Raw genomic sequence first — 22062 nt, 5'->3', positions numbered from 1 at the left:
TGTTCACATTAGCAGAAATGAGCTGGCGCATACAAGGGAAACATTATACTCAAGGATAAAATATTACTTGGCTTTAAAATTAAACGTAAACAAAATCCAAACTTTGTTTATTAGAAGGACATTTGTAAACGCAATTCAACCGCACCTATAATGCAAAATATATCTGTTTAAACAGCTTGCATTAGTTGACAATACATTAATAACACATTAGGAGAGAGCAAAACGTCCTATTCTACCTCTAAAGGTACACAAACATGTGTTTTTAATAAATATCAAAGTCTTCTGTGTTTAACGGTAATGTTAAAACAGGAGTATTACTGAGATGGTGCCTACATACATGCAGATTGTATGTGTGGGTTTAAGAAGATTATTAATTGTAGTTCACAATGAAACAAAAATATTAATGGTTTCTCAGTGGCGCACGATTGTTTTGTTTTAAGCTCCATTTGTACTCGAGACAATGTGTAATTTCCTAATAATGGGTAAGTTTCGGAAGATTTGGGTAGATTTCGGTAATTCGTGTCGCTTAGGCTTTGACCAAAATACTCATTGCAGACCAAATATAACGCGTAAATTTTGATCTAGAAACAACTGTTAATATATGAATGGATATAACAACCTGATTAATTCAATAAAAATATAAACACTTTTGTTTCTAGATCGCAGCATAACAACTCAATTGTAACATTAATTAAAGCATTGTTTACATCGGAAACCGCAGGCGTCTAGTGACATCGACTAAAAAAGTCAGCCTATCATAATCTGGTTCCCGAACTTTGCCGAACAATTTAACTAAGGGGAAGTAACCCAGACTACAATCGATAGTGATTATATTAGTCACAAGGAAGTTAAATTCTGGGTTTATCGAGTATCGTATTATTCTTCCTGATTATGTTTAATTATGTTTAATTTGCGTATGACTTTACACCAGTGAGGATGAAAGCGACATCAATATGTGTTCTTTTAGTCTTACCAACAACCCTGCAAGCTTTCAATTTATTTGAAAATATTTTTGAAGCACAGGTGAGCATTTGCTACTTATCCATCATTTTACTTTTATTATAGTTTTATGGTGTAGCTTTTCGATCCGTTTTTTCAACTACTTATGCAAAGATAAGAAAGATATTAACATAAATTTAAGTTATGTGTGTAATTAAGCCTTAAAGAATTATGACAAACTGTTTCAAAATGTTTTACAAGTAAGAGTTAAAATGTGTTATAACTCCGCGACAAAGAGACAGTATTTTTATTCACGTTGAGGTAAAGATATCGATATATTAGAAAAATATTATATGTATATATTACGGAAGGGTGGAGTCGTTTTGATTCCATCATTTTAAACAAATTGTTGACTGTAAAAGATCGATGAACGCGTGGGGCAAGTTTTGTTATACAGATCATAATGCACATTATCTATGCGGACACACAACAAGGCAACACAATCAAAGAATCATAGTGTTCTAGCAAATACAGGCTTGAATATAAAGTCTTAGCCTTAACGTTGAAAGCAAATTTAAGACGCCGATATTTTATGTAGCATCATGAAAACAAAACATCAACACACAACAATGATTGGATCCCGGATGGTTGGATTGAAAATTGAAGTACTTACAAATCAATCTTGATATATGCTGTGACTTTCAAAGTTGTTAAGATTTAACTATTATTTTACGGCTTATAAACACTGTGTCATTTGATGATAAAAATATGTGTCAGGAATTTTAAAAGGAAATTAAGGAAATCTGTTTTTGGCGGGGAGCGGGATTCATATCGCTTTCATTCTCGTTTTCTTCTAAAAATAATACTCTCGAAAATATTATGGCAAGTTTTATTATTAAAGAAGCTTGTCGGTCATTGTGTAAGACGTACAATCAACTGTACATAACGGGCATAACAGAAGGAAGGTCCCTCACTTTTATTGCACAGATCGTGGACAGTGGCAATAAGATCAAAAACGACGTACACGAGTTCGTTGACGGCACGTTTTCCTGGTCTAGATGCAACGCCTCCGTGGTTCCCATAGCGGTGACGTTACTCTCCGTCCAGCCGGATCCCATCCAGTTCGGTAAAAACGTGACAATCTCCGTGGCAGTGGACGTGACCGAGGACATTGGAACGCAGGATCAAAATGTCAAGGTAAATAGTGTTTACGATTTTAATTCAGTTTTAAATCTTAACCTTTTAAGCTTTAGCTCAATTGAATGTAAAGCATACTGGTTTTCATGACACTGTAGTTTTTCCAGAAACTGCTTCGTGGATCCCCACTCCCTCAAAAAACAGCTTGAAAAAAAACAAGAACACTTAATCAAAAAATGTTGCCCGGATAACGCTATACCAAAATTCTTCAATTTATTTGATTTACGAGAGGCGAACAGAATATATTTGAACAAAATCTGTATACATATTTAAAAAGTACCGCGTGCAAATTGCTTTTACTCTTTCATGCAAAGTCATTGATATGCGTTATTTATAGCATGGTGCGTCAAAACATTAATGATACAGCGCGGAAGGAGTAGTCGTTGGACGTTTGTAGACTAAACATACGCATAGGCATATTAAAAATGTGTTGGGAACAATGGCATTCTATACATAGATGGTGACGTCACTACGTTATTGTCACCTCTATACTTAGACGCATCACGCACCTCCATTTGGAGGCATTTATGACTACGACACAAAGAAGTCCGCGGATGAATGAAGAATTTGCTTTATAAGTAAACATTCATGTTATGATTTAAAAGTTAAGTATTATTTTGTTCAGTCTTACGGTCTTATGTTAGTTTCAATTATAATTTTCGTTAGTTTTCAACTATTTCGCTCTTTATTCATTTTTTTTAAAAACAGAACTTTCACTTTCGGTTGTATAACAACATGTATCCTTTATTGACGAAAGTTTGCAATGAAATAGCGTTTTCAAAACCGCTTAAAAAGTTTCAGAAGGTGTGTCTGATGCATGTTTTGAAAAGACACAATGTCATAGTTATATTGCCGACTAGTATGGGAACAATTTGATATTTCAAGTGGCTCCATTTGCATTGCAAGAGAAGTTCAAATTGACTTGTTCAGTTTGTTAAATTTTGACACCCTTATTATATATTTTTTATAAGTGCCTGATAAATTTATTTCTTTAAATAATTCAAATCATTGAAAATTTAGTAAAAGCACGGCATTGATGTTCTATGATGGTCATTTTTAGTGGAATAGTATGTTACAAATTACAATAAAACAATTATAACTATTGTATTAATGAATTTAGATTAGGTGTCATTTTTAAATGGGGTAGTAATTCATTATATGAGATTAGCACATTATATAGTTGAAAAATAAATAACACTTTAATGACTTACCATAGTGAAATAAAGTAGCATAGAATATGTTGCAGGTCACAAAATGCAAAACTGAAGTTCAAACTCAGAAGAAGCTTTGCAAATATTTTACACTGACAACACTGTTGATTTTCCAAAAAAAATCCTTCCTATCTTCCTGCCCTAGTTTTTTGGGGAAAATTTTAATATTATTAATATCATTGAGTTAAATTATTAAAATATCAATATGTTTTGATTACATTAGCTAATTATAGTATTATATTATTAATAATGAAATACTTTGCGAGGAAAGTCCCATTCTGTTTTAATTAGTCTTAATTACCTACTAGTAAAATTGAAATTATCAGTGACATCCAATAATTGAATTATATGCGTGTGAATGCATATGTTTTTTTGACAGTTACATAGTACCCTATTTAATTGTATAACAACAAATAACTATAGTTCCACAACCCAGCCCAAGTTTACACAAACTGAATTAATTCATCAATTGATCCTATTTAATTATATTAAAAACAACATGTGTAAGATTTTGAGAATATCCCATGTATTCCTCTAGTATTCCTTTAGTACACCCAGGGTTGGCACCAATCGACCGCCCCCGGTTTTAACCGGCGGTTTTTACTGGTTAAAACCGCCCCGATCAATACTCCCAAATTTGTCATTACTGGTCAATACTGGTCGATTGAACTTTACCCCCAATTTTGATTAATATTCCATGCTTAATTAACAATATTGATAATATAAATTAAACAGACATGTTGCCAATAATGTCTTAAGCTATTAATACCCACTATTTTATACCTGTTCATGCAAATAAGTCAAAGTTGGTCAACTGGATTTTTCTGGTTGATTGAATTTTTTTTCAATTCTAATGAATCATGAATGCTCAGAAAATTCTGTGCTTGATTCAACACGAACCTGTCAATTACTGTGTATTAGTTGTTCCTCATGCCCCACGTCCCCAGTCTTCTCACAGTCTTCTCACCTATACAGGTTAGGGCATCCAAAACTGATAATAGGGCCTTAAATGGCACCTTCTTGACACAACCCTTACTTGTCATGTATTCTTGCCTGGATTTCTTAAAGTACTTTTTAAACAAAATAGTGAAAAAATATTTCATTTTCCATTGATATAAAAATTAAAAAAAACATAATTAGAAATAATTATTAAAAGAAAGTAGAGTAGACCCACAATTGGTAAACATTATTTGTTGGCAAAATCAAGAACTTTGATTGCTTATTCTTTTGAAGACCAATTGAACTTTAAAATATGAAAACCCTCTTAATACAGAAAGGAGCCAAGTTAGAAGTAACTATTAAATTAATAGCAAGTTATCTCCTTTTGTGTGAGTGAAATGAAATAGCCTAAGGGCAGATTTGCTTCATTGTCACTTTCAGAGACATAACACTGCATGCATATTATTACCAATTAAGGCTTAGGGACCAGATTTATGACCCTAGAAACCACACTAGTTCTGTTTGTCATTCTGCCTATTAAATAGATATATCAATAGATCAGTGAAATGATTTATTATGGTTGTTTTTAGGGAAGCCTCAAACAAATTTTACCAATTAAATAGATCTAATTAGAACTGTTTTTATAAGTACCTGTATTGTTTCTTTCATTTATTGAGATCCTTGAAAAATTGAGTAAAAACACAGCTTTGATGGTCATTTAAAGTGGAATAGTTGTGATTTTTAATGAAGAATAATAACTATATCCAAGTTATAACTGAAACACAAATTATTTTGACTAAATAAATATCATATTGGGATATTTATTTTGAGACAAGTAAATAAAATTGTTTTGTAACATTTAAATTATAATGTCCCATTACATCTAGTATGAACATTTTACATTGATTTGTAGTACTCAGGTGTTACCTCTCAAAAATATTCTTTAAAAATTAAAGGAAACTCAACGATGAAAATATTTTCAGAACCAGGCAAATAATAGGAAAGTTATGTTTTCACTAATATTTAGTAACAACACACACCTACCATTGAACAATATATCAGGCACTTATGGTGCAATATACAAGCGTTAATTGGATTAGCAAGTGTATATAACAAGATAACAGCTATTGTATAAAGGGGTACTTATGGTGCAATATACAGGCCCATTAATCATCATTGATGAGATTAGGTGACATCTTTGAAGGGGGATAGTCATTCATAAGATGAGATTAGTACATTATCATACAAAAACATTTTTATGTAGTTTATCACTGTTTTAATTATTATTAATAAATTGCTTTTAATTTACCTTTTTTTTAATTCATAAGTTATTAATTTTTCCTTAAATTCCACAAATTCATTTAATAAAAACAGGTAATTGTGTTTTGTGTTTCTTATATCAATAAGTTTTTATTACATTTGCTAATAAATTATATTATTTATAATGAAATAATGTGCACGGAAAGTTCAATTCTGTTTTATTTAGTCTAAATGAGTTATTAGTAAAAAATAAAATATCAGTGACATCCAATAATTTGATAATAAACATATGAATGCATGAAAAAAATGTTGACAGTTACAAAGTAAATATTTATTTATCATATTTATCTGTTACAAGGAAAACAGTGTCGAAATTAATTTTAATTTGATTTTACCATTTTCATTTCACCAATTGACCATATTTAATTGGATAAAAAACAACAAACACTGCATTTGCACAACCCTGCCCAGGTTCACTTAAACTGAAATAAGGTGTTAATTGTGTATTCAAAACGGGTCTTGATTACACATTATTATTGGTTGCATTTGTGTTGAGCAACATGTATAAGATACTCAGTAAGATTTTGAGGATATTCCATGTATTCCACTAGTACACCAACATGCACTTACTAATGATTTACATGCAATCATTACACAGTTAAACCCTCCAAAAAACAATTCTAAAACCAAAAAACCATACAAGCTGCTTCATAGATATTAAAAGTTAATTAAAGACTTCATAAACAAAATAATAATTTTGATAATAAACAAAGATTATACTTCAACCGAACAATTATAAATTTATTGGGGGGGGGGGAACATCTGCACTAAAACTAAAATGGGGGGGAAACGTCTGGGGAGGAATTGTCTTTGCGGGGAAACGTCTTGGGGAGGAAACGTCTGGGGGGGGGAAATGACCGGAAACCATTCCCAAAATGGTGTAAAAAAACACTGGCATATAAATTAAATGGAAAACATACAATATTATGTCAAGAAAAAAAAGCTGTAAAAATCTCACCTGCTTGTCTTTGATGTTGCAATTAGCACATTCAGCATTTTCAGTATCTACTAAATAAATATATGAAAGTGCCAAATGTCCAAGATACCATGACGTCTTCCTCAAAATGTTAGATCCTTCGAACTCCATTTTATTTTATCCCTGACTAATCCTCTCACACATTAGGCCTACATGTAAGATTCCTTGCAATGTTCACAGCGTTTATTTTAAATCGTTTACGTTCTCAAATTTCAGCAGGTATTTAATTATAAATATTTATTTATGATTTAGATTTATTAACTATTTCGAAGATACAATCTTGCAACATGTTTAGTTAGTCTAAGTTACGTGTTTAGTGATTCTTACAAACAATAGACTGACATGAAAAGTGGCTCCTTTTGAAGCACAAACTGCATCCAACTATATATTACAGCTGGCCCGGTTTGATGGGGCCTGTTTTTGATAATAATTAATTACCATTTTTCACTTCCGTGTTTATTATGTTTACCAACGCCATGATGGAAAAAAGTCCGTTTCCCACAATGCTTAGCGCGCATTCACACAGGTCAGTAAAGACCGGTGTGACACAATGGAACAATGGTATATTCGATTACAATTCGCTCCATCAAGACCATTCGTGATAATATTGGACATCAAACCAAAATATCAAAGCAGGCTCTCTTATGCCAACGTTTAGATATATGTAGTCTCAATGTGTCTTCATGAGACGTCATCAGAAAAAATAATCATACTGTTGTCAAAAGTGATCCAACGACCCAAAGTGAGATGTCGTTTATGTAAGACATTTTTAAAGGAGCTGTATATAACATGATGAGCATAATGTTAGGAGCTAAACATGCATCATCATGCATTCATCATCTAAACATTCCGCAAATTAAGAAGGCGTTGATTGCTGCATGAGGACAAGCGAAACTGTTACTGACAGTGATCTTTATTGATCGTGGCGAATGGATGCCGAAGTCTCCTGCTGCTGGGCGAATGGATGCCGAAGTCTCCGGCTGCTGGTCGAATGGATGCCGAAGTCTCCGGCTGCTGGTCGAATGAATGCCGAGGTCTCCGGCTGCTGGTCGAATGGATGCCGAAGTCTGCGACTGCTGGTCGAATGGATGCCGAAGTCTCCGGCTGCTGGTCGAATGGATGCTTAAGTCTCCGGCTGCTGGTCGAATGGATGCCGAAGTCTCCGGCTGCTGGTCGAATGGATGCCGAAGTCACCGGCTACTGGTCGAATGGATGCCGAAGTCTCCGGCTGCTGGTCGAATGGATGCCGAAGTCCCCGGCTGCTGGTCGAATGGATGCCGAATTCTCCGGCTGCTGGTCGAATGGATGCCGAAGTCTCCGGCTGCTGGTCGAATGGATTCCGAAGTCTCCGGCTGCTGGTCGAATGGATGCCGAAGTCTCCGGCTGCTGGTCGAATGGACGCCGAAGTCTCCGGCTGCTGTTCGAATGGACGTTGGTATATGAGGAATACATAATACACAGGTCTTAACAAATCTCTCAAGAACATAAGGGAAAAACTGGACCAAAATACTATTAAGAAGACTATTGAAAATGGTCGAAAAGGAGTATGCTTATTTAAGCATGTCATGGATTTCATGTTGAACACTTACTTATATAAGGATACTGTCGCAATTCTTATTTTGAATAATTAATTGTGTTCAATTATAATCTGGACGCAAGTCGTTTCAAAATAATACCGACAGGCAGCCGTGTAGTTTAACTTATATGACTATATAAACATTATTAATTAAAAAATAATGGCACATAAAGGATTCGCTAGAGATGTTTAAAACTCTTCAATAACATTTTGGTATGTTGGCAAACAGGGTGTTTAGAAGTGGTCTTTAGATACTCTGGAAAAAAAATCACAGAAATGTACGTACCTTCGGTGACCCGTTTTAATATTAAGATTAGTGTCCCAGTGTCGAATGCCACTGTTTTAATAATTTCCTATGTATTTTCGAGTTTTTGAAGTCGTGAAAACACTGAACACCTACTTTGAGGTACAAAATATATTCTATTTCTAGTCATATATTCTTTTTAGTTAATATGTCTGTACAAGGAAGACGGACGATTTCGATTTCTTAATGCATCGGCTGCAAAAAGCGATATCTTACTATTTACCTCGCGAAACCTTACAAGCCCAATATGACGTAATCGAACAGTAAATAATAATTCAAGGACAAACATTAAACGATTGTTGATGTGTTATTATGTTAATAAACGCAAAATGTATATCCTCACACATATCGAATTATTGACGCTGCTTTATTTTACTTTTAAATATAATTTATATCTGAACACAATTCAGTAGTGTTGATTTTCAAACATTTATTATTGGTCTGGAAAGTTTCACGTTCAGGTTCTTTAGTCATTTGTATGAACATGTTAGTGCCATTTTAGGTTTCCATTGACCCGTAACTTTTCAAAAGTATTGATAAAGCACCGAAGAATTCCCGTGCAAAACATATATACTGGGGTAGACACATAAGCGATATCTTACATCGATTGAAACACAAAGACTGGTTACACGATATAACTTGAGCTTTGTTCTGGGGAAGCTTGGCGTAATACATGTGCGTTAAGGGTCGTCCAAACTGCTCAGTCTAATCAGGGACGACACTTTCGCATAGACTGGATTTTCGTGTAGACGAGACTTTGTTAGCGGCCTCTTAGTGATAGGGCGTTGCTACGTGTTGTCAGGTTGACATGAAGGTGATGATGAAGATGGGTCCAGAGTACTACGACGTGTGCGTGTATAAGGAGGAATACTGCCACTTTGACCTATGCCAGATGGCTGCAAAGTATAAATACAATTGCCCCTTCCCAAAGGTACGTTCTTTGAACTTAAGTTTTGATACATGGTTTTAGCTCGACCATGCTTCGGTAGTTCGATTGTTGTCGGTAATGATCCGCTTACGCGTCGCGTGCAACAAGTATGTATCTTTGCAAGGACTACATGCATTCTATTTAAGTTTCGAACATGCCCTTTGGGGACCATAACTTAAGTTACCTGACTAAGACGAAAAACCGTGACCTGCAATCTTTAATCCCCTCTTGGTACTTTGAGAGATATAAAGAGATATTTAGATTTAATTTGTTAACGTGCATGCTAAGCTGTGCAATTATTTAAACGAAAATCTTCCGAGGTCATTGTTTAATTCACTTTACTGAACTAACACGTATAACAAAACGGAATGAAAATGGGATAGCATTCGCGCTCCACTGTGATTGTTCGTAACTGCTCATGTTAATTTTGTATTTCAATACAAGTAGATATATTTTCTAATAAGAGAATATGTAAATAAAAATCAAAACAAATTGCCGCCCAGGAATTGTAAATCAATAACATGACATTTACTTATTCGACGTACACCATTTATCATCCAACCTAAAACTTAACTTTATTTTATAACTGCATCCTGTCAAAATCACATATCATCCAAACACAAACGGGCAGCCATGTGCACACATTTTTCTACCAATGTATGCCTGTATATACACTAACATACTGATACATACTGATAGTCTTTACTTATCCTTTTTGTTTCTAGTACAAATACAGTTTAAAAAATATCACATATTACCTGCCGATCCAGAAGATCACGGTGACGGGGGCGTTTGACATCACCATCCAACTGTCGTCGAAAGGCAGGGAGCTGGGCTGCATCAACATACAGCTCTGCCTCGGGTAACTACGGGTTCATTTAATTTAAAGTTTAAATGTAGAAAAAATAGCCACGTTTTGGGAAAACAGGGCTTAATGCATGTGTGTAAAGTTAAGTCACTGATTAGCCTGTGCTGTCTTATTAAAGACGACACGTTCTGCGACACATATAAATTGTTTTATGCACATTTGCATCATGGCACATTAGACGCTCTGTATTATGTTTCCTTAGCAGTGCAACTACTTGCAGTCCGCACTGGCTAATCTGGGACGACACTTCCCGCTTTTATGGTAGTTTTCCTTTAAAATAAGTCTATGTATAGTGAAAATCCAGTTTAGGCGAAAACTGTCGTCCCTGATAAGGCTGTGCGGACTGCGCAGACTAATTCGGGATGACATTTTACAACCACGCATTAACCCTAGTTTCCCAGAGCGACGATAAACTGCATGAACGAATGATAGAGAGCGCGTTTGTCTTGCAGTCAGTGCGACTGATCTGGTCCCTGCACTAGAAGAGTACCTGCTATGGCGAGTTTAACCAGCTGCCCCGGATGTTTACCTTGCAAGATCTAAGGAATTTGATGATCTGACAATATTTTATATATTTTTTATCAAATTAGATTAAAAAGAAACACATAACATGTGTTTTGGAAATAAATGAACGAATTTCTTGTTTTAGTCACTAGGTAATGATATACATTTTAATGACATAATTATACATGTATACTGAGTCTTTGCGAATGTTTTGTTTGTTTGCTAAGCTTCCTTTGTTTAATTATTATTATATGCTTTTGATATGGTGCTTTTACACAATATAGCCTAAATTGTTAAATATTTTTACACATATTATGCATTTTCATTCGAGCAAAAATTCAATAAAATGAACTGTACTGGACAGCTTTACTTATATTCACGTGTTCGCGTTTAGTTGTGCCTGGTTTAAAAATCGCAAACACGAGATTACGACACATGTCATTACTTTCGTTCTGGCGGGTATATCTGGCGTTCTGGCGTGTCATCGTGTTTGGGGATTTTAAAGTCGCCAACACGAAAGAAAAAGATGTCCATTGTTGTTCCATCGGGTATATTTGTCGTTATGTCGTATTATTGTATTGGAGCCCTTCAAACCTGAAAACACGCACATGTGAAATAATCATATGTCATTATTATGTCGGTTTCTATATTTCTCAATCTCACGTGTCGGCGTGTTGTTGACTGCCAAATTCGCCGAGTACTCCAAACCGACAAAACGCAAAGAAAATAGCGAAAGAACAACAAGGCATATTCAGATTTAACACTGTAAAGTAAATTTTAAATTTAGAGCTTAATACTTTGAATTAAGGGATAACACACAGGAAGCACACACGCTCAAGTACCCGGTACTAACATATCCTCCCGGGCCCTAACATCGTCACGCTAAGAATTAGGTCAAGTAATATCTTGTATAAATAAAGACAATTTGTACAAAAGTACACTTACCTGGGTGAAAGTCACTTCTTAGCACGTATATCTCAAGTTTATTTCATCGAAATCCATGCACACATGTCCTTAATCTGTCTCCAAACACACTTATATGAATAAAATGTCCGCCGTTTGCAGAGTCCAAACATCGTCACATGACTTGAACGGGCCAATCAAATTACAAAGGAGCTTACCACTAGTAGGTCAGGCAACACTATACAATGTAAAGTATTTATTGGTTTCAAATGTCAAAATTTTTCAACTTTAAACCTTACATTAAAAACATGTAACACAAAACCCAAACATATGGGTTAATGATTTATTCTTCCTTACAGTTGTATGGAATACCATATTCTTGGGCAGCCCGACGGATCGATCGTTTTTTACTCTTTACCTCTGCTTTAAGTACGTTTTCTGGCAAATAATTCTTGTATTTGGAATGGAATTTCCATGAAGGGCACTATTATTAAAAATAAAAAAGGAATTCAAATAAGATTCTAAGATGAAATGAATTGACGCTGTCTTAGCGCTTAAAATGGATTTTAATTAACTGTGTCGCTGTTAAAGGCAATGCGCACACTAATAATACCCCGTGTTGGGCCCCAAATACGTCATGAGCTTTTTCATCAACTTGATCATGTGCTATACAAAACCAGTCGAATGTGGGTAAAAAAATGTGAAATTCGATTTTAAAGCATATTATAGCTTGAATAATGTACCAAAAAAGGTATTTACTGAGTGTTTAATGGACTTAAATACATGTATTACTTGTTTTTTACGCATTTTTTCGTTTTTGAATTTGTGTTTCACCGTATGTCAACAAACCGTAGTGTGTGTGACGTCACTGCACAAAATCACGTGATAAAATCGCGAGATTAGAAAGAAGGACGATGTTCGGACACTGACGATGTTCGGGCCTTGGAGGATACTTGAAAGAAGAGATGGAAGCCTAATAAATCAAGCAACTTCTATAGATAGCCATCAAACTATTACATTAAAGTATTATCTGCACAAAACTAATGTCATCGAAATGATTGTTTTATGTATTTATTTTAGCGGTTATCATTGTTGACAGGGAAACTTTAAGACCAACGATCAATAGCTATACAGATAACGTTCAGTTTTAAAACAAGAAGGCACATAAATGCCGGCTTCACGAAACTTTCTTGTTGTAAATAACGTTGAAAGTCTGTAGTACAAGTGCGGATTTATCGCTCTTTCCAACGTGATAAATGCTCCTACCAAGGACCCGACATGACGATTGTTTTAATAAATGACAATTCTGACTAAATTGCTGTTAATTATTTAACTGAAAAAGTTTTATGTTGATATTTGAAGATTAATTTCATTATTTTCTATAAATCCGTGCACTTGAAATCAAGTCATATGTATCAATATACATGCAAATGCTGATTTAAAATAAATGTAAACACAATTGAAATATGTTATTGCAAAAAGGAAAAGGCGGACTTACATGCTGTTGAAATGGTTTATGAAATTTACTACCTGAAACTATGTTGTAAATTGGAAATTGATACTGGTGGATGTTGCAACATTCAAAGAGATTAATGCAAATGTACACTTTGTAACACAAACACTATTACATTCTTTCTAACGTTCTTAGTCTATTAAGTTATTTGCCCAAACTTTTGCATTCGATCCGACTTTAATCAAAATACTATAATCATTAAAATGGTGCGATATTTATTATTTGAAATTCAGTGCGGAAGGAGCTCTCCTTTGTTTGTTTTTTTCGAATGTATAGACGTGCTTTATTTGCGTTTATGTTGTTTTCGAAACACATATAAACTCTGTGTAAATTGTAATATATTAGTTTAAGATGAGAGACGGGAACAACAATCCCTTTCAAGGTAAAGTGCATGGTGTTACGTTTTGATGTGCTACGCGCAACTCGTGTCCGATTACCAGAACAATGACGTTACTATTTAGTAAACAGGATACAAGCATAACAATATATCGCTATTCTAGTCGGCATAATGACACTTCGACAAACTCTGAAACTGTACATCTAAAAGTACGTCAGTCATGTCAGGCTCATTAGAACTGACCTTGGGTGAAGTACTATTTTCGGTGGGTTATGCAGTGCGAAACTGGTCAATAACCAATTCGATATCTTTTAAAATACGGTAAGAAAGCCCGGAAACTTAAAAAATCGTCAAAGAAGATAACTGTTTTTCAGAACAGATTTCCCAGATATGATCGCGTTTTTTTTCAAATATGTGAATTACTTTTTTTAGAAAAAATAAATAAATATTAATACCATTTCACTATGACACACACATGTAGCTAACTACGAATGACAAACCATAATAACAGCGTTGTATTTATTGATTTATTGTAATATAAAAATGTAATGCAAGTATTTTTAAGTAACAATTATATGCAAGGTGTATATTTTATAAAATATATCAGAAGACATCATGCGCATACGTCTTAATATTAAAACATTTTAGACAACATAATGTCAGCGTTTAGTTATAAAATGTGTGCCCAGTCGATGGGGCAATAATTGGTAGAAGGCAACAAAAACAAGTAACAAATACATAACAACGGGTCAATAGCTGCACTTCTTGTGCACTATAATCCTTAGAAGTGCACTATAATCCTCCTAATTGAAAGCTCTTTATACCTTTGACATTTCAACATGCTATCATTCATAATGAGAAAAAGATGTTCCGTAAAAAAATATATGATTTTTTTTTGAATGAACACTTTGAATGAATAGAACAGTGTAAGGTTTAAAGTAACGCTTCTTTTGTTGCTCACATCACCATTTAAAATCTACCTATAACTTTTGCGTTTCATCTTAACAGGTTTAACAGTCAAACAGCCAGATAACCTCAGACCAAGAAAAAAGGTTACACGCGACACTGAACACATAAGTTACACATATATTGTAGACAGGCAAAATAAAATTGCTCTCGAATTGTAAGTTATATGATACTCTTTAAAAAATATATTGCTAGATATCAAAACGCAAAAATAAATACATAATCAATACTTTGTAAGTATTTTAAATCAAAATATACCTGAATCACCAAAGCAATTATAAAATAGGATGCTTAAAAAACATAGATTTATTTCGCAACCTGCAGACAAACAAATGGTATGAGAACATACAAATAAAGTCAAACCAATTGAAGAAAAGAAAACAACATCAGCCAGCTAGCCAAATCAGTTGTGGAAAGAGGTTTGACTCTATTTTAAGGAAAAATGCACGTCGATGCACAAAACCTGAGACTGATTCATTGAAATATCCATAACGATGCGATAGTCTCCCTTGGGGATGCGTTTAGACGATACATAAAACTGTGTCATCCCAAGGTTGTATGTGTTCTGCAATAGAAATGCATGTTTACAAAGTCACAAGATAAATTAATTGTGAGTAATATATGCTTTGTTAAAATTTATGGTATAAGTATTTGTTGATTTGTAGCGTATTTCGTTAAAATACTTGTTAATTACATTCATTGGGTCTAGGTCACATTCTAAAAGTATATATATATATATATATATATATATATATATATATATATATATATATATATATATATATATATAAATATTTGACGGCTTTTAAGTAATTTTGTGGAGATCTTTAAAATTCAATTCATTATTGGGGATTCTAATTATGATGCAATTCATTGTTAATGTTTTTAATACATCAACCGACATCAGTTTGTTGTTTGTAAATTTATATTGTTTTCTCTCAAAGGGTCAGTGTGTTAATGGGAAAATACAACTGTATATATATGTTTACTCATATCCATTCCACGTTCATGTATTGGATATGCTTTAACCTACACAGCATTTGGCCTCTTGGCATGACTTTTATTAACACATTCATTAAAATTAATATCAATATATTTAATTAAAATATTTTTATATTTTTAATGTATTTTTTCTCCGTAATAGAAATGAGTTAAATTATTTACACTGTATCACACAGAAAATAAAGTTCAGGTCTTACAAACATATTCGAGAAGATCAGGGGTTGATTTTAGTCGGCCTATTTTGCCATTTATTTAAAATAGTGTTTACTGCATTTTAAAGATTTGTAGTATGCGCAATGTGTTTGAATATATGTCACCACGCGCATAGTGTGTTTCCTTGAATGTCATTTCAGTGCAACCAGTTTTTAGACTTTTCCTGCGGCCTTGAAGCCTAGCTCAAACTTAACCTAGCACAAACAGAACAATCTAGTTAAGTGCGAGTTCACGAGTGTCATTTGTCATTTTTTTACAGCCTTATCCTGTAATATCCCGTTGCTCTCAATAATCAGTCAATCAAAATTCATCAAGGAAAATAGTAACTACGTTGTTTCTCAAACGCCTAAGATTTATTATTCTTCGTATTGCTCGAAGGTTTATTGACCACTAGTTAAATCACTTAACAACTGAACAACGTTCTGTAATTAATGTTATTTATGAACGAATGATGGTATTTTAAAGAAAACAAATGACACTTGAATAATAATGTATCCCATACATTATTCGTAAATTTTAAAAGCAACCTAAATTAGATGTTGCATGAGTGACCCAATCTTTTATGCAAGTTCATTTGCGTTGTTCAGTATTTATTGTCCTGTTTTGTATAAGCAATTTGTCACTTAATTAAAATTAAATATTATCGGCTGTTTAACATTATTTATGTGAATATAATGTTTTGGAGAATCATTATTTCTATATTTGAGTTATGCTTACTCTAGAAAAAATGTGCATGACTTGTCAAGTATGCAATTATTGTTTATAATACGTTTTGTTAATGTACGATTTAAATATGAGGCGAGCCTTTGGATGCGTAAAGTGGTATTCTTATAGCTAATGTTCTTCTTTAACATAGATATAGATAATGCCTAATTTCTATAGACAAAGACAAATGAGTATCATAAAATTATTGCTCCCAGAATAAAAAAGCATCAAAACCGATTTACAGTTGTCCTATCAAAATAACTTTCAGTTAGATTTTAAATAAATTTAATAAAAAAGCTTATTATCAACACCATGGCATATACAAATTTGTTCTGATTAATGCTCCAAAACACATCATTCAGGGTTAACAAGCAATGACACCAATGTTTATAATTACTAATCCCTTAATATACCGGTGCTATTGGACACGAGCATTTGATCCCAATCTTCTTAAGTTGATCGGGGCACCGATACTTGTATTTTGCCAAACTGGAACACATGTCACCGAACTTGAACGAGCGGACCTTTATATATGTGAACAGAATCTTCTTGTAGACTGTCAAACGTGCCTGTACACAGAAAACAATAGCAACAATATATCGCAAATAGCACGTGTGCTATTGGAAAATGTTCAGTCACAAAAACTCTGAATGAAAACATAGACAAACGTAGATTTTTGGTAAAGAAATCTTAGCTAAACTTTATTTTTAACCTGAAATATAACCTAGACAAAATATATATGAGCATTTTATACGCATTCAATAACATGTTATCGTGGGTAACTATGGCAATACTAGAAATTTAGACATCTGTGCCTACAACTTATTCAGTGCATTTAACAGACACAATTAGCAAACACATGTCAAAGAAACCCGTATCTTCATTTGTATTCATAAAGAAGAACTCTTAGCATACTTTCAGTGGAGCATTTAGTGCGCGATTCACTGTAAAATAAGCTGCAACATTAACTGGTCCGGGCAACGACAGGGGGTCGGGGCTCAGTGACAGCGACCTGATGTCCACGAGTGCTGAAGATTGACCACAATTCTTCCAGGAGAATCCTTTCCTTTGTAGGCCAGCTGATATGTTTGTATGAATCTTTAAAAGCATGCTATCTGTTAATACATGCATGGCATTTATACGTAATTCAGCATTTTGATTTTAAAACATACATTCTTGCGTAACATGAATGATTCCAATATAAAGAAGTGAAACTCCAGCTGCTCAAACACAACCAAATAGCGTCATTTTACAAGAACATAGTAAAACACTACCACACTTAAACAGCGGAAAGGGATAGCTTTCCGAAACCTTTCCCTCACGGGACTAAGACGCCTGAAGAAGAGATTACATTCAACAATCAATACTATTTTTACACAATACCTTTGTTTGTTCTAAAAAGTGAGTTAAGGCCTCCAGCATGTTTAAGTCCAGGTGTTGGTCCTCTGATTGTATATTTTCAAACTCGTGAACATGTTTGGATGAACCATGTGTAACCGCGCAGCACAGTGTCAATATTAGGAAAATTGACGTCATGTTCCTGTACGCCATTAGCTCTTAATCATGTAGGAATCGAAAACGTAAAAAATGCCTTTTTATAACATTGGATTACTTCCTCATTAGATAAAGATTCGATAACTGCTTGGTGTGACAAGATAATCAGTTTTATAGTACACTTTTAAGTTAAAAATGAATCCGATTACCTAATATTAGTCATACGAATTTGACAGTACACATGGTTATAAAATCGCAGAATTAGAACACATATAAGACATGAAATAAAACATCTTTGACAACATAGTCGCAGTGAGCACCCCCTTGCGGCAATAAAAATGAATGGTTCTGATAATTGACGGTAGTTTGAGGCTGCTTTCATATTCGTTACTGACCATATTGTATTTGCTACTCAATGAAAGACAGTGAGGATTAATGCAAATATTACTAACAATTTGTCTGTTAGATTTAACCACGATCATGCAAGAGATATATATATATCCGTAGCATGATGATTCTATAGTCTATCAATCTAGAATCACGCTTTCGATCTCCGATCGATTTTCTTTTTTTAAACATGTGAACTGAACAGTACGAAAGTCATGTAAACATACATTTTGTTGGCTCTAATGTGTAATGATTTACCATTCACACACTGAGCAAGGGTCAGAATTTAACTGGGGTCAGAATAAATCAAAAGTCTAAATCGGAAGATCAAACATCAAACTGCAGTTTATTAACAATTCATAAGTAACGTTTATGAATCTGCTGCTATCTGCTACAATTATAAAAGCATTCGCAACTTACGCCGTTCCGGTCATAACCTTAATGTGCTTTTTTGCATGAAATATGGAGTTCGTCCATATATCGCGCCTACAGCCGCTAAAATGGAACAATATGGAACAGTATATTTTTTCCAGAAATGATCAACTTTGTTTAAAGTAAGAAAACATTCTTAAATATTTTAAAAATGCCTCTAATGAAGACATCATAAAAACAAAACTTAAAAACCTGCAAGACATGAAGGGCATAATTAGGTCTTACACTAAACGAATTTAAAAAGGAGATAAACATGGTGCGTTATATTTTAGCAACGTTGATAAATGTTCAGGATATTTTGGTAACGTTTCATCTCTGTGGTTATAAAAAGGTTGTTTTCACTTTAAACTTTTGTAAATTCGATTTTTTAAGACAATACATCATGCAAACATGTTGATAACCGTAAGTGTTAAATACAAAGCCTAGAAAAGTATACCGGACAAAAAACACTTCCTTGATGGAAGTAATATTGAAAGTCTGAATTTTAAGTGCGGAAAATATCGAACCTGCAACAGTGAGAATTGTTTGAAATGCTACCGTAAAATTACACTTATGAAATGAGTTCCTTGTTTGCGAACCGTATACGTTTTGAAAAAAAACCCCAATAGGAATGAAGTTGATTGCAGCTTCACTATCTGCTTGCTTTTAATTTATATAGTATGAAACAGACGAAACTCTAAAGATATTTCATTCGCCGGTTCACAAATAAGACTATTTAGATCTTGTGTATGTGACATTTGATTTGATGTTTCGCAAAATAAAAGTATTTAGTACATGTACTCGTACATAGTAAAAATATAACAATAGTATCTTTGTTAGCATGGAAATATCCATTCTCTTATTCACATAGCTCTACTATAAGTAGTCATTTGTTCTTTTAAACACTTATGTAAATACTCAGAAGGCACTAATGTAGAAGAGCACGTGGGTGACTCGGTGTTCTCATGGTCTCTTGGTCATCCAGACAATCATCTGGATTTAGGTTATACACTTATTTGCAGCTATAATGAGTCATCCCTGATCCATCCATTACTTGCCTTGAATGTTTCTAAATGCAGGTTAAAGTAAAAATATATCATTCTCTATGTATGATACTTACTAAGCTGCTCTGATTATTAAATATTATAATCAATGCATATTTTGCAGTTTCTTATAATTGTCTCTGCTGTCGCAGTATTTCGCCAAAATTAAGACATGTTTGCAAAATATTAATATTTCTATCATCATACTTTTCCGAAATTTAATTTTCGAAACACGCAACCAGTGGGATTGGAACTCAAACATGCAAAAATGTGAATCGGGACAACTTGTTTTGTATAATAGACATTAAAATTGTAGTAAGCATTCATAAAAACGCGACGAACATGTAAAGAAACCTTAAATCATTATCCATCTGTTCAAATACGACAAAAATGTTGCTCTAACGGTCAAGGCAATACAAAAGCCATTACTGTAGTTTTGTCACTTAATTGCGCGATGGAATACATTCTTTTTGCGAGACACATCGCAATTCAGATAACAAAACATACACAAATGTGCAACGGGACAAATTTTTTGTATAATAGAAATTAAAAATTGCTAAACGCATTTATAAATAACAACGCGGATTTAGAGATAATCAAAATATGATCGATTGCCTTTTTATTTTTGCACGCTATAATCTAGTATATTATGTATAACAAGTTTAAACGTTTTTGAGCAATAATTCCTTATGAAAAAGAATATGATGCTGTTATACATGAAGAATTTTGAATAAAATAAGTGCAAACAAGAATAAGTTGCAAAAATGTTAAACATGATCAATTCTTTCTCTCAGCAGGATAAACAAGATGCTAAAGATTCAGACGTTATTTCTTTTTTGGAGCTTCTTGATGTTACGTGTAAAACAGGACGAGCCTTCATCACGTTTATTATCCCCGCCGATTTTTTTTTCGGAGGGGATATAGTAATAGTCTCCGTCCGTCTGTCCGTCCGTCTGTGCGTTCGTCTTTTTGTCCGAAACTTTGTCCGGAGCCTAACTCCAAATCTATTCAATGGATTTACTTTATACTTAGCGTATAAGCAGATGTCAACTAGGAGAAGAGCAGTGACCAAGAACCATAACTCTATCTACCTTAGGTTTTGAATTATCTCCCTTTATATATTTTCAAAGTACATTTTGTGCGGAGCAAAACTCTAAATCTACTGAAGGGTTTTACTTGAAACTTAAAATATATACAGATGGCAAGTAGGGGAAGTGCGGGGACTAAGAATCATAACTCTATCTACCTTAGTTTTCAAATTATCTCCCTTTATTTAATTTCCAAGTAAGTTTTTGTCCGGAGCATAACTCTAAATCTTCTGAAGGGATTTACTTGAAACTTGAAATATAAACAGATTGCAATTAGGAGAAGTTCAGTGACTAGAAACTATAACTCTATCTACCTTAGTTTTTGAGTTATTTCCCTTTATTTAATTTCAAAGTAAATTTTTGTTCGGAGCATAAATCTAAATCTACTGAAGGAATTTACTTGGAACTATAAATATAAACAGATGGCAACTAGGAGAAGTGCAGTGAACATAAACCATAACTCTTTCGGTCGCATTTTTTTTAATTGTCTCCCTTTATTGTTTTATTTTTTTATTCATTTATAATTTTAAATTAAATTTAATTTTATTTCATAGTAAATATTTTAGCTTTTCAATTTTTAATATCTCCTTTTATCTAATTTTACAATAGTATTTTAATTTGAACACTGAATTATTCACTGTAAAATAAATAGATGAGTTTAAGGAAAAATACAGTGATCAAGAACAGTTACTGTTTATAGTCTTCTTTTTAAGTTACCTCCCTTTCTTTCATTTCCATATATTTTATTCTCTACATAATAAAATCCAACACTATATAAATAATTGATCCTTGATATATAAAAAGATGACACAGGTGGCATGTTTTACAAGTATTATTCTACTCTCTAAAACAAATGTTGTCATACAAGCAAACACATTTCGGCGGGGATTTGGCACTACTGTGGCAAGCTCTTGTTATGTATTGTTTAAATAAATTACAATTCTGACTGAATTGCTTTAATAATTTAACTGAAAAAGTTCTATGCTGTTATTTGAAAATTATATTTCATCATTGTCTATTAATCCAGAAAGTATGCAATTTGAACGTAAATTGCCAAAGGCTTTTTGACGATGTTTCAATATTGTGGATAATATAATACCGAATTTTCTGCCGATATACCTCTTTAAAAAGGAGCAGTCCTTTGTGTTTGTTTCAAATGTATAGACGTGCTTTATATGCGTTTATGTTATTTTCGAACAACATCCGCTGAACGTTAAAGCAATCTTATTGTTCAAATT

General features: G+C 33.5%; 2 protein-coding genes across 3 annotated transcripts; one reads left to right on the top strand and one right to left on the bottom strand.

The window, feature by feature from the left end:
• Positions 1-817: 817 nt before the first annotated feature.
• On the top strand, positions 818-11123 carry LOC127876124 (ganglioside GM2 activator-like). Its single transcript, XM_052421071.1, has 5 exons — positions 818-1023; positions 1927-2136; positions 9265-9393; positions 10116-10252; positions 10711-11123. The coding sequence occupies exons 1-5, from the start codon at positions 937-939 to the stop codon at positions 10721-10723; spliced, it is 576 nt and encodes a 191-aa protein (XP_052277031.1). The 5' UTR covers positions 818-936; the 3' UTR covers positions 10724-11123.
• A 2897-nt stretch (positions 11124-14020) lies between these two features.
• LOC127876118 (ganglioside GM2 activator-like) lies at positions 14021-17964 on the bottom strand. 2 transcript variants are annotated; one of them, XM_052421061.1, is made up of 4 exons: positions 17785-17964; positions 17317-17499; positions 16815-16970; positions 14021-15046 (listed from the first exon to the last, which is right to left on the bottom strand). In XM_052421061.1, exons 1-4 carry the CDS (start codon positions 17950-17952, stop codon positions 14909-14911), a joined length of 645 nt encoding a protein of 214 aa, XP_052277021.1. In that variant the 5' UTR covers positions 17953-17964; the 3' UTR covers positions 14021-14908. The 2 variants fall into 2 exon arrangements, with proteins under 2 accessions (XP_052277021.1, XP_052277022.1); XM_052421062.1 differs by lacking the exon at positions 17317-17499.
• Between the last annotated feature and the right edge of the window lie 4098 nt (positions 17965-22062).

Source organism: Dreissena polymorpha, chromosome 4 (assembly GCF_020536995.1).
Source record: "Dreissena polymorpha isolate Duluth1 chromosome 4, UMN_Dpol_1.0, whole genome shotgun sequence".
In the NCBI taxonomy this organism is placed as follows: Eukaryota; Metazoa; Mollusca; class Bivalvia; order Myida; family Dreissenidae; genus Dreissena; species Dreissena polymorpha.
Note: the sequence above shows the minus strand (reverse complement) of the source record. Positions and strands in the feature narration are given on the sequence as shown.

Excerpts from the sequence above, each read along its gene's own strand:
- LOC127876124 (XM_052421071.1), top strand. The coding sequence starts at position 937 with ATGAAAGCGACATCAATATGTGTTCTTTTAGTCTTACCAACAACCCTG. Across the intron at positions 1,024-1,926 it reads AAAATATTTTTGAAGCACAG|ATCGTGGACAGTGGCAATAA; the intron begins GTGAGCATTTGC and ends TTTATTGCACAG. Across the intron at positions 2,137-9,264 it reads CGCAGGATCAAAATGTCAAG|GTTGACATGAAGGTGATGAT; the intron begins GTAAATAGTGTT and ends ACGTGTTGTCAG.
- LOC127876118 (XM_052421061.1), bottom strand. The coding sequence starts at position 17,952 with ATGGCGTACAGGAACATGACGTCAATTTTCCTAATATTGACACTGTGC. Across the intron at positions 16,971-17,316 it reads CACTAAATGCTCCACTGAAA|GCACGTTTGACAGTCTACAA; the intron begins GTATGCTAAGAG and ends TTCTGTGTACAG. Across the intron at positions 15,047-16,814 it reads GCTCGTGTCCAATAGCACCG|AACACATACAACCTTGGGAT; the intron begins GTATATTAAGGG and ends TTTCTATTGCAG.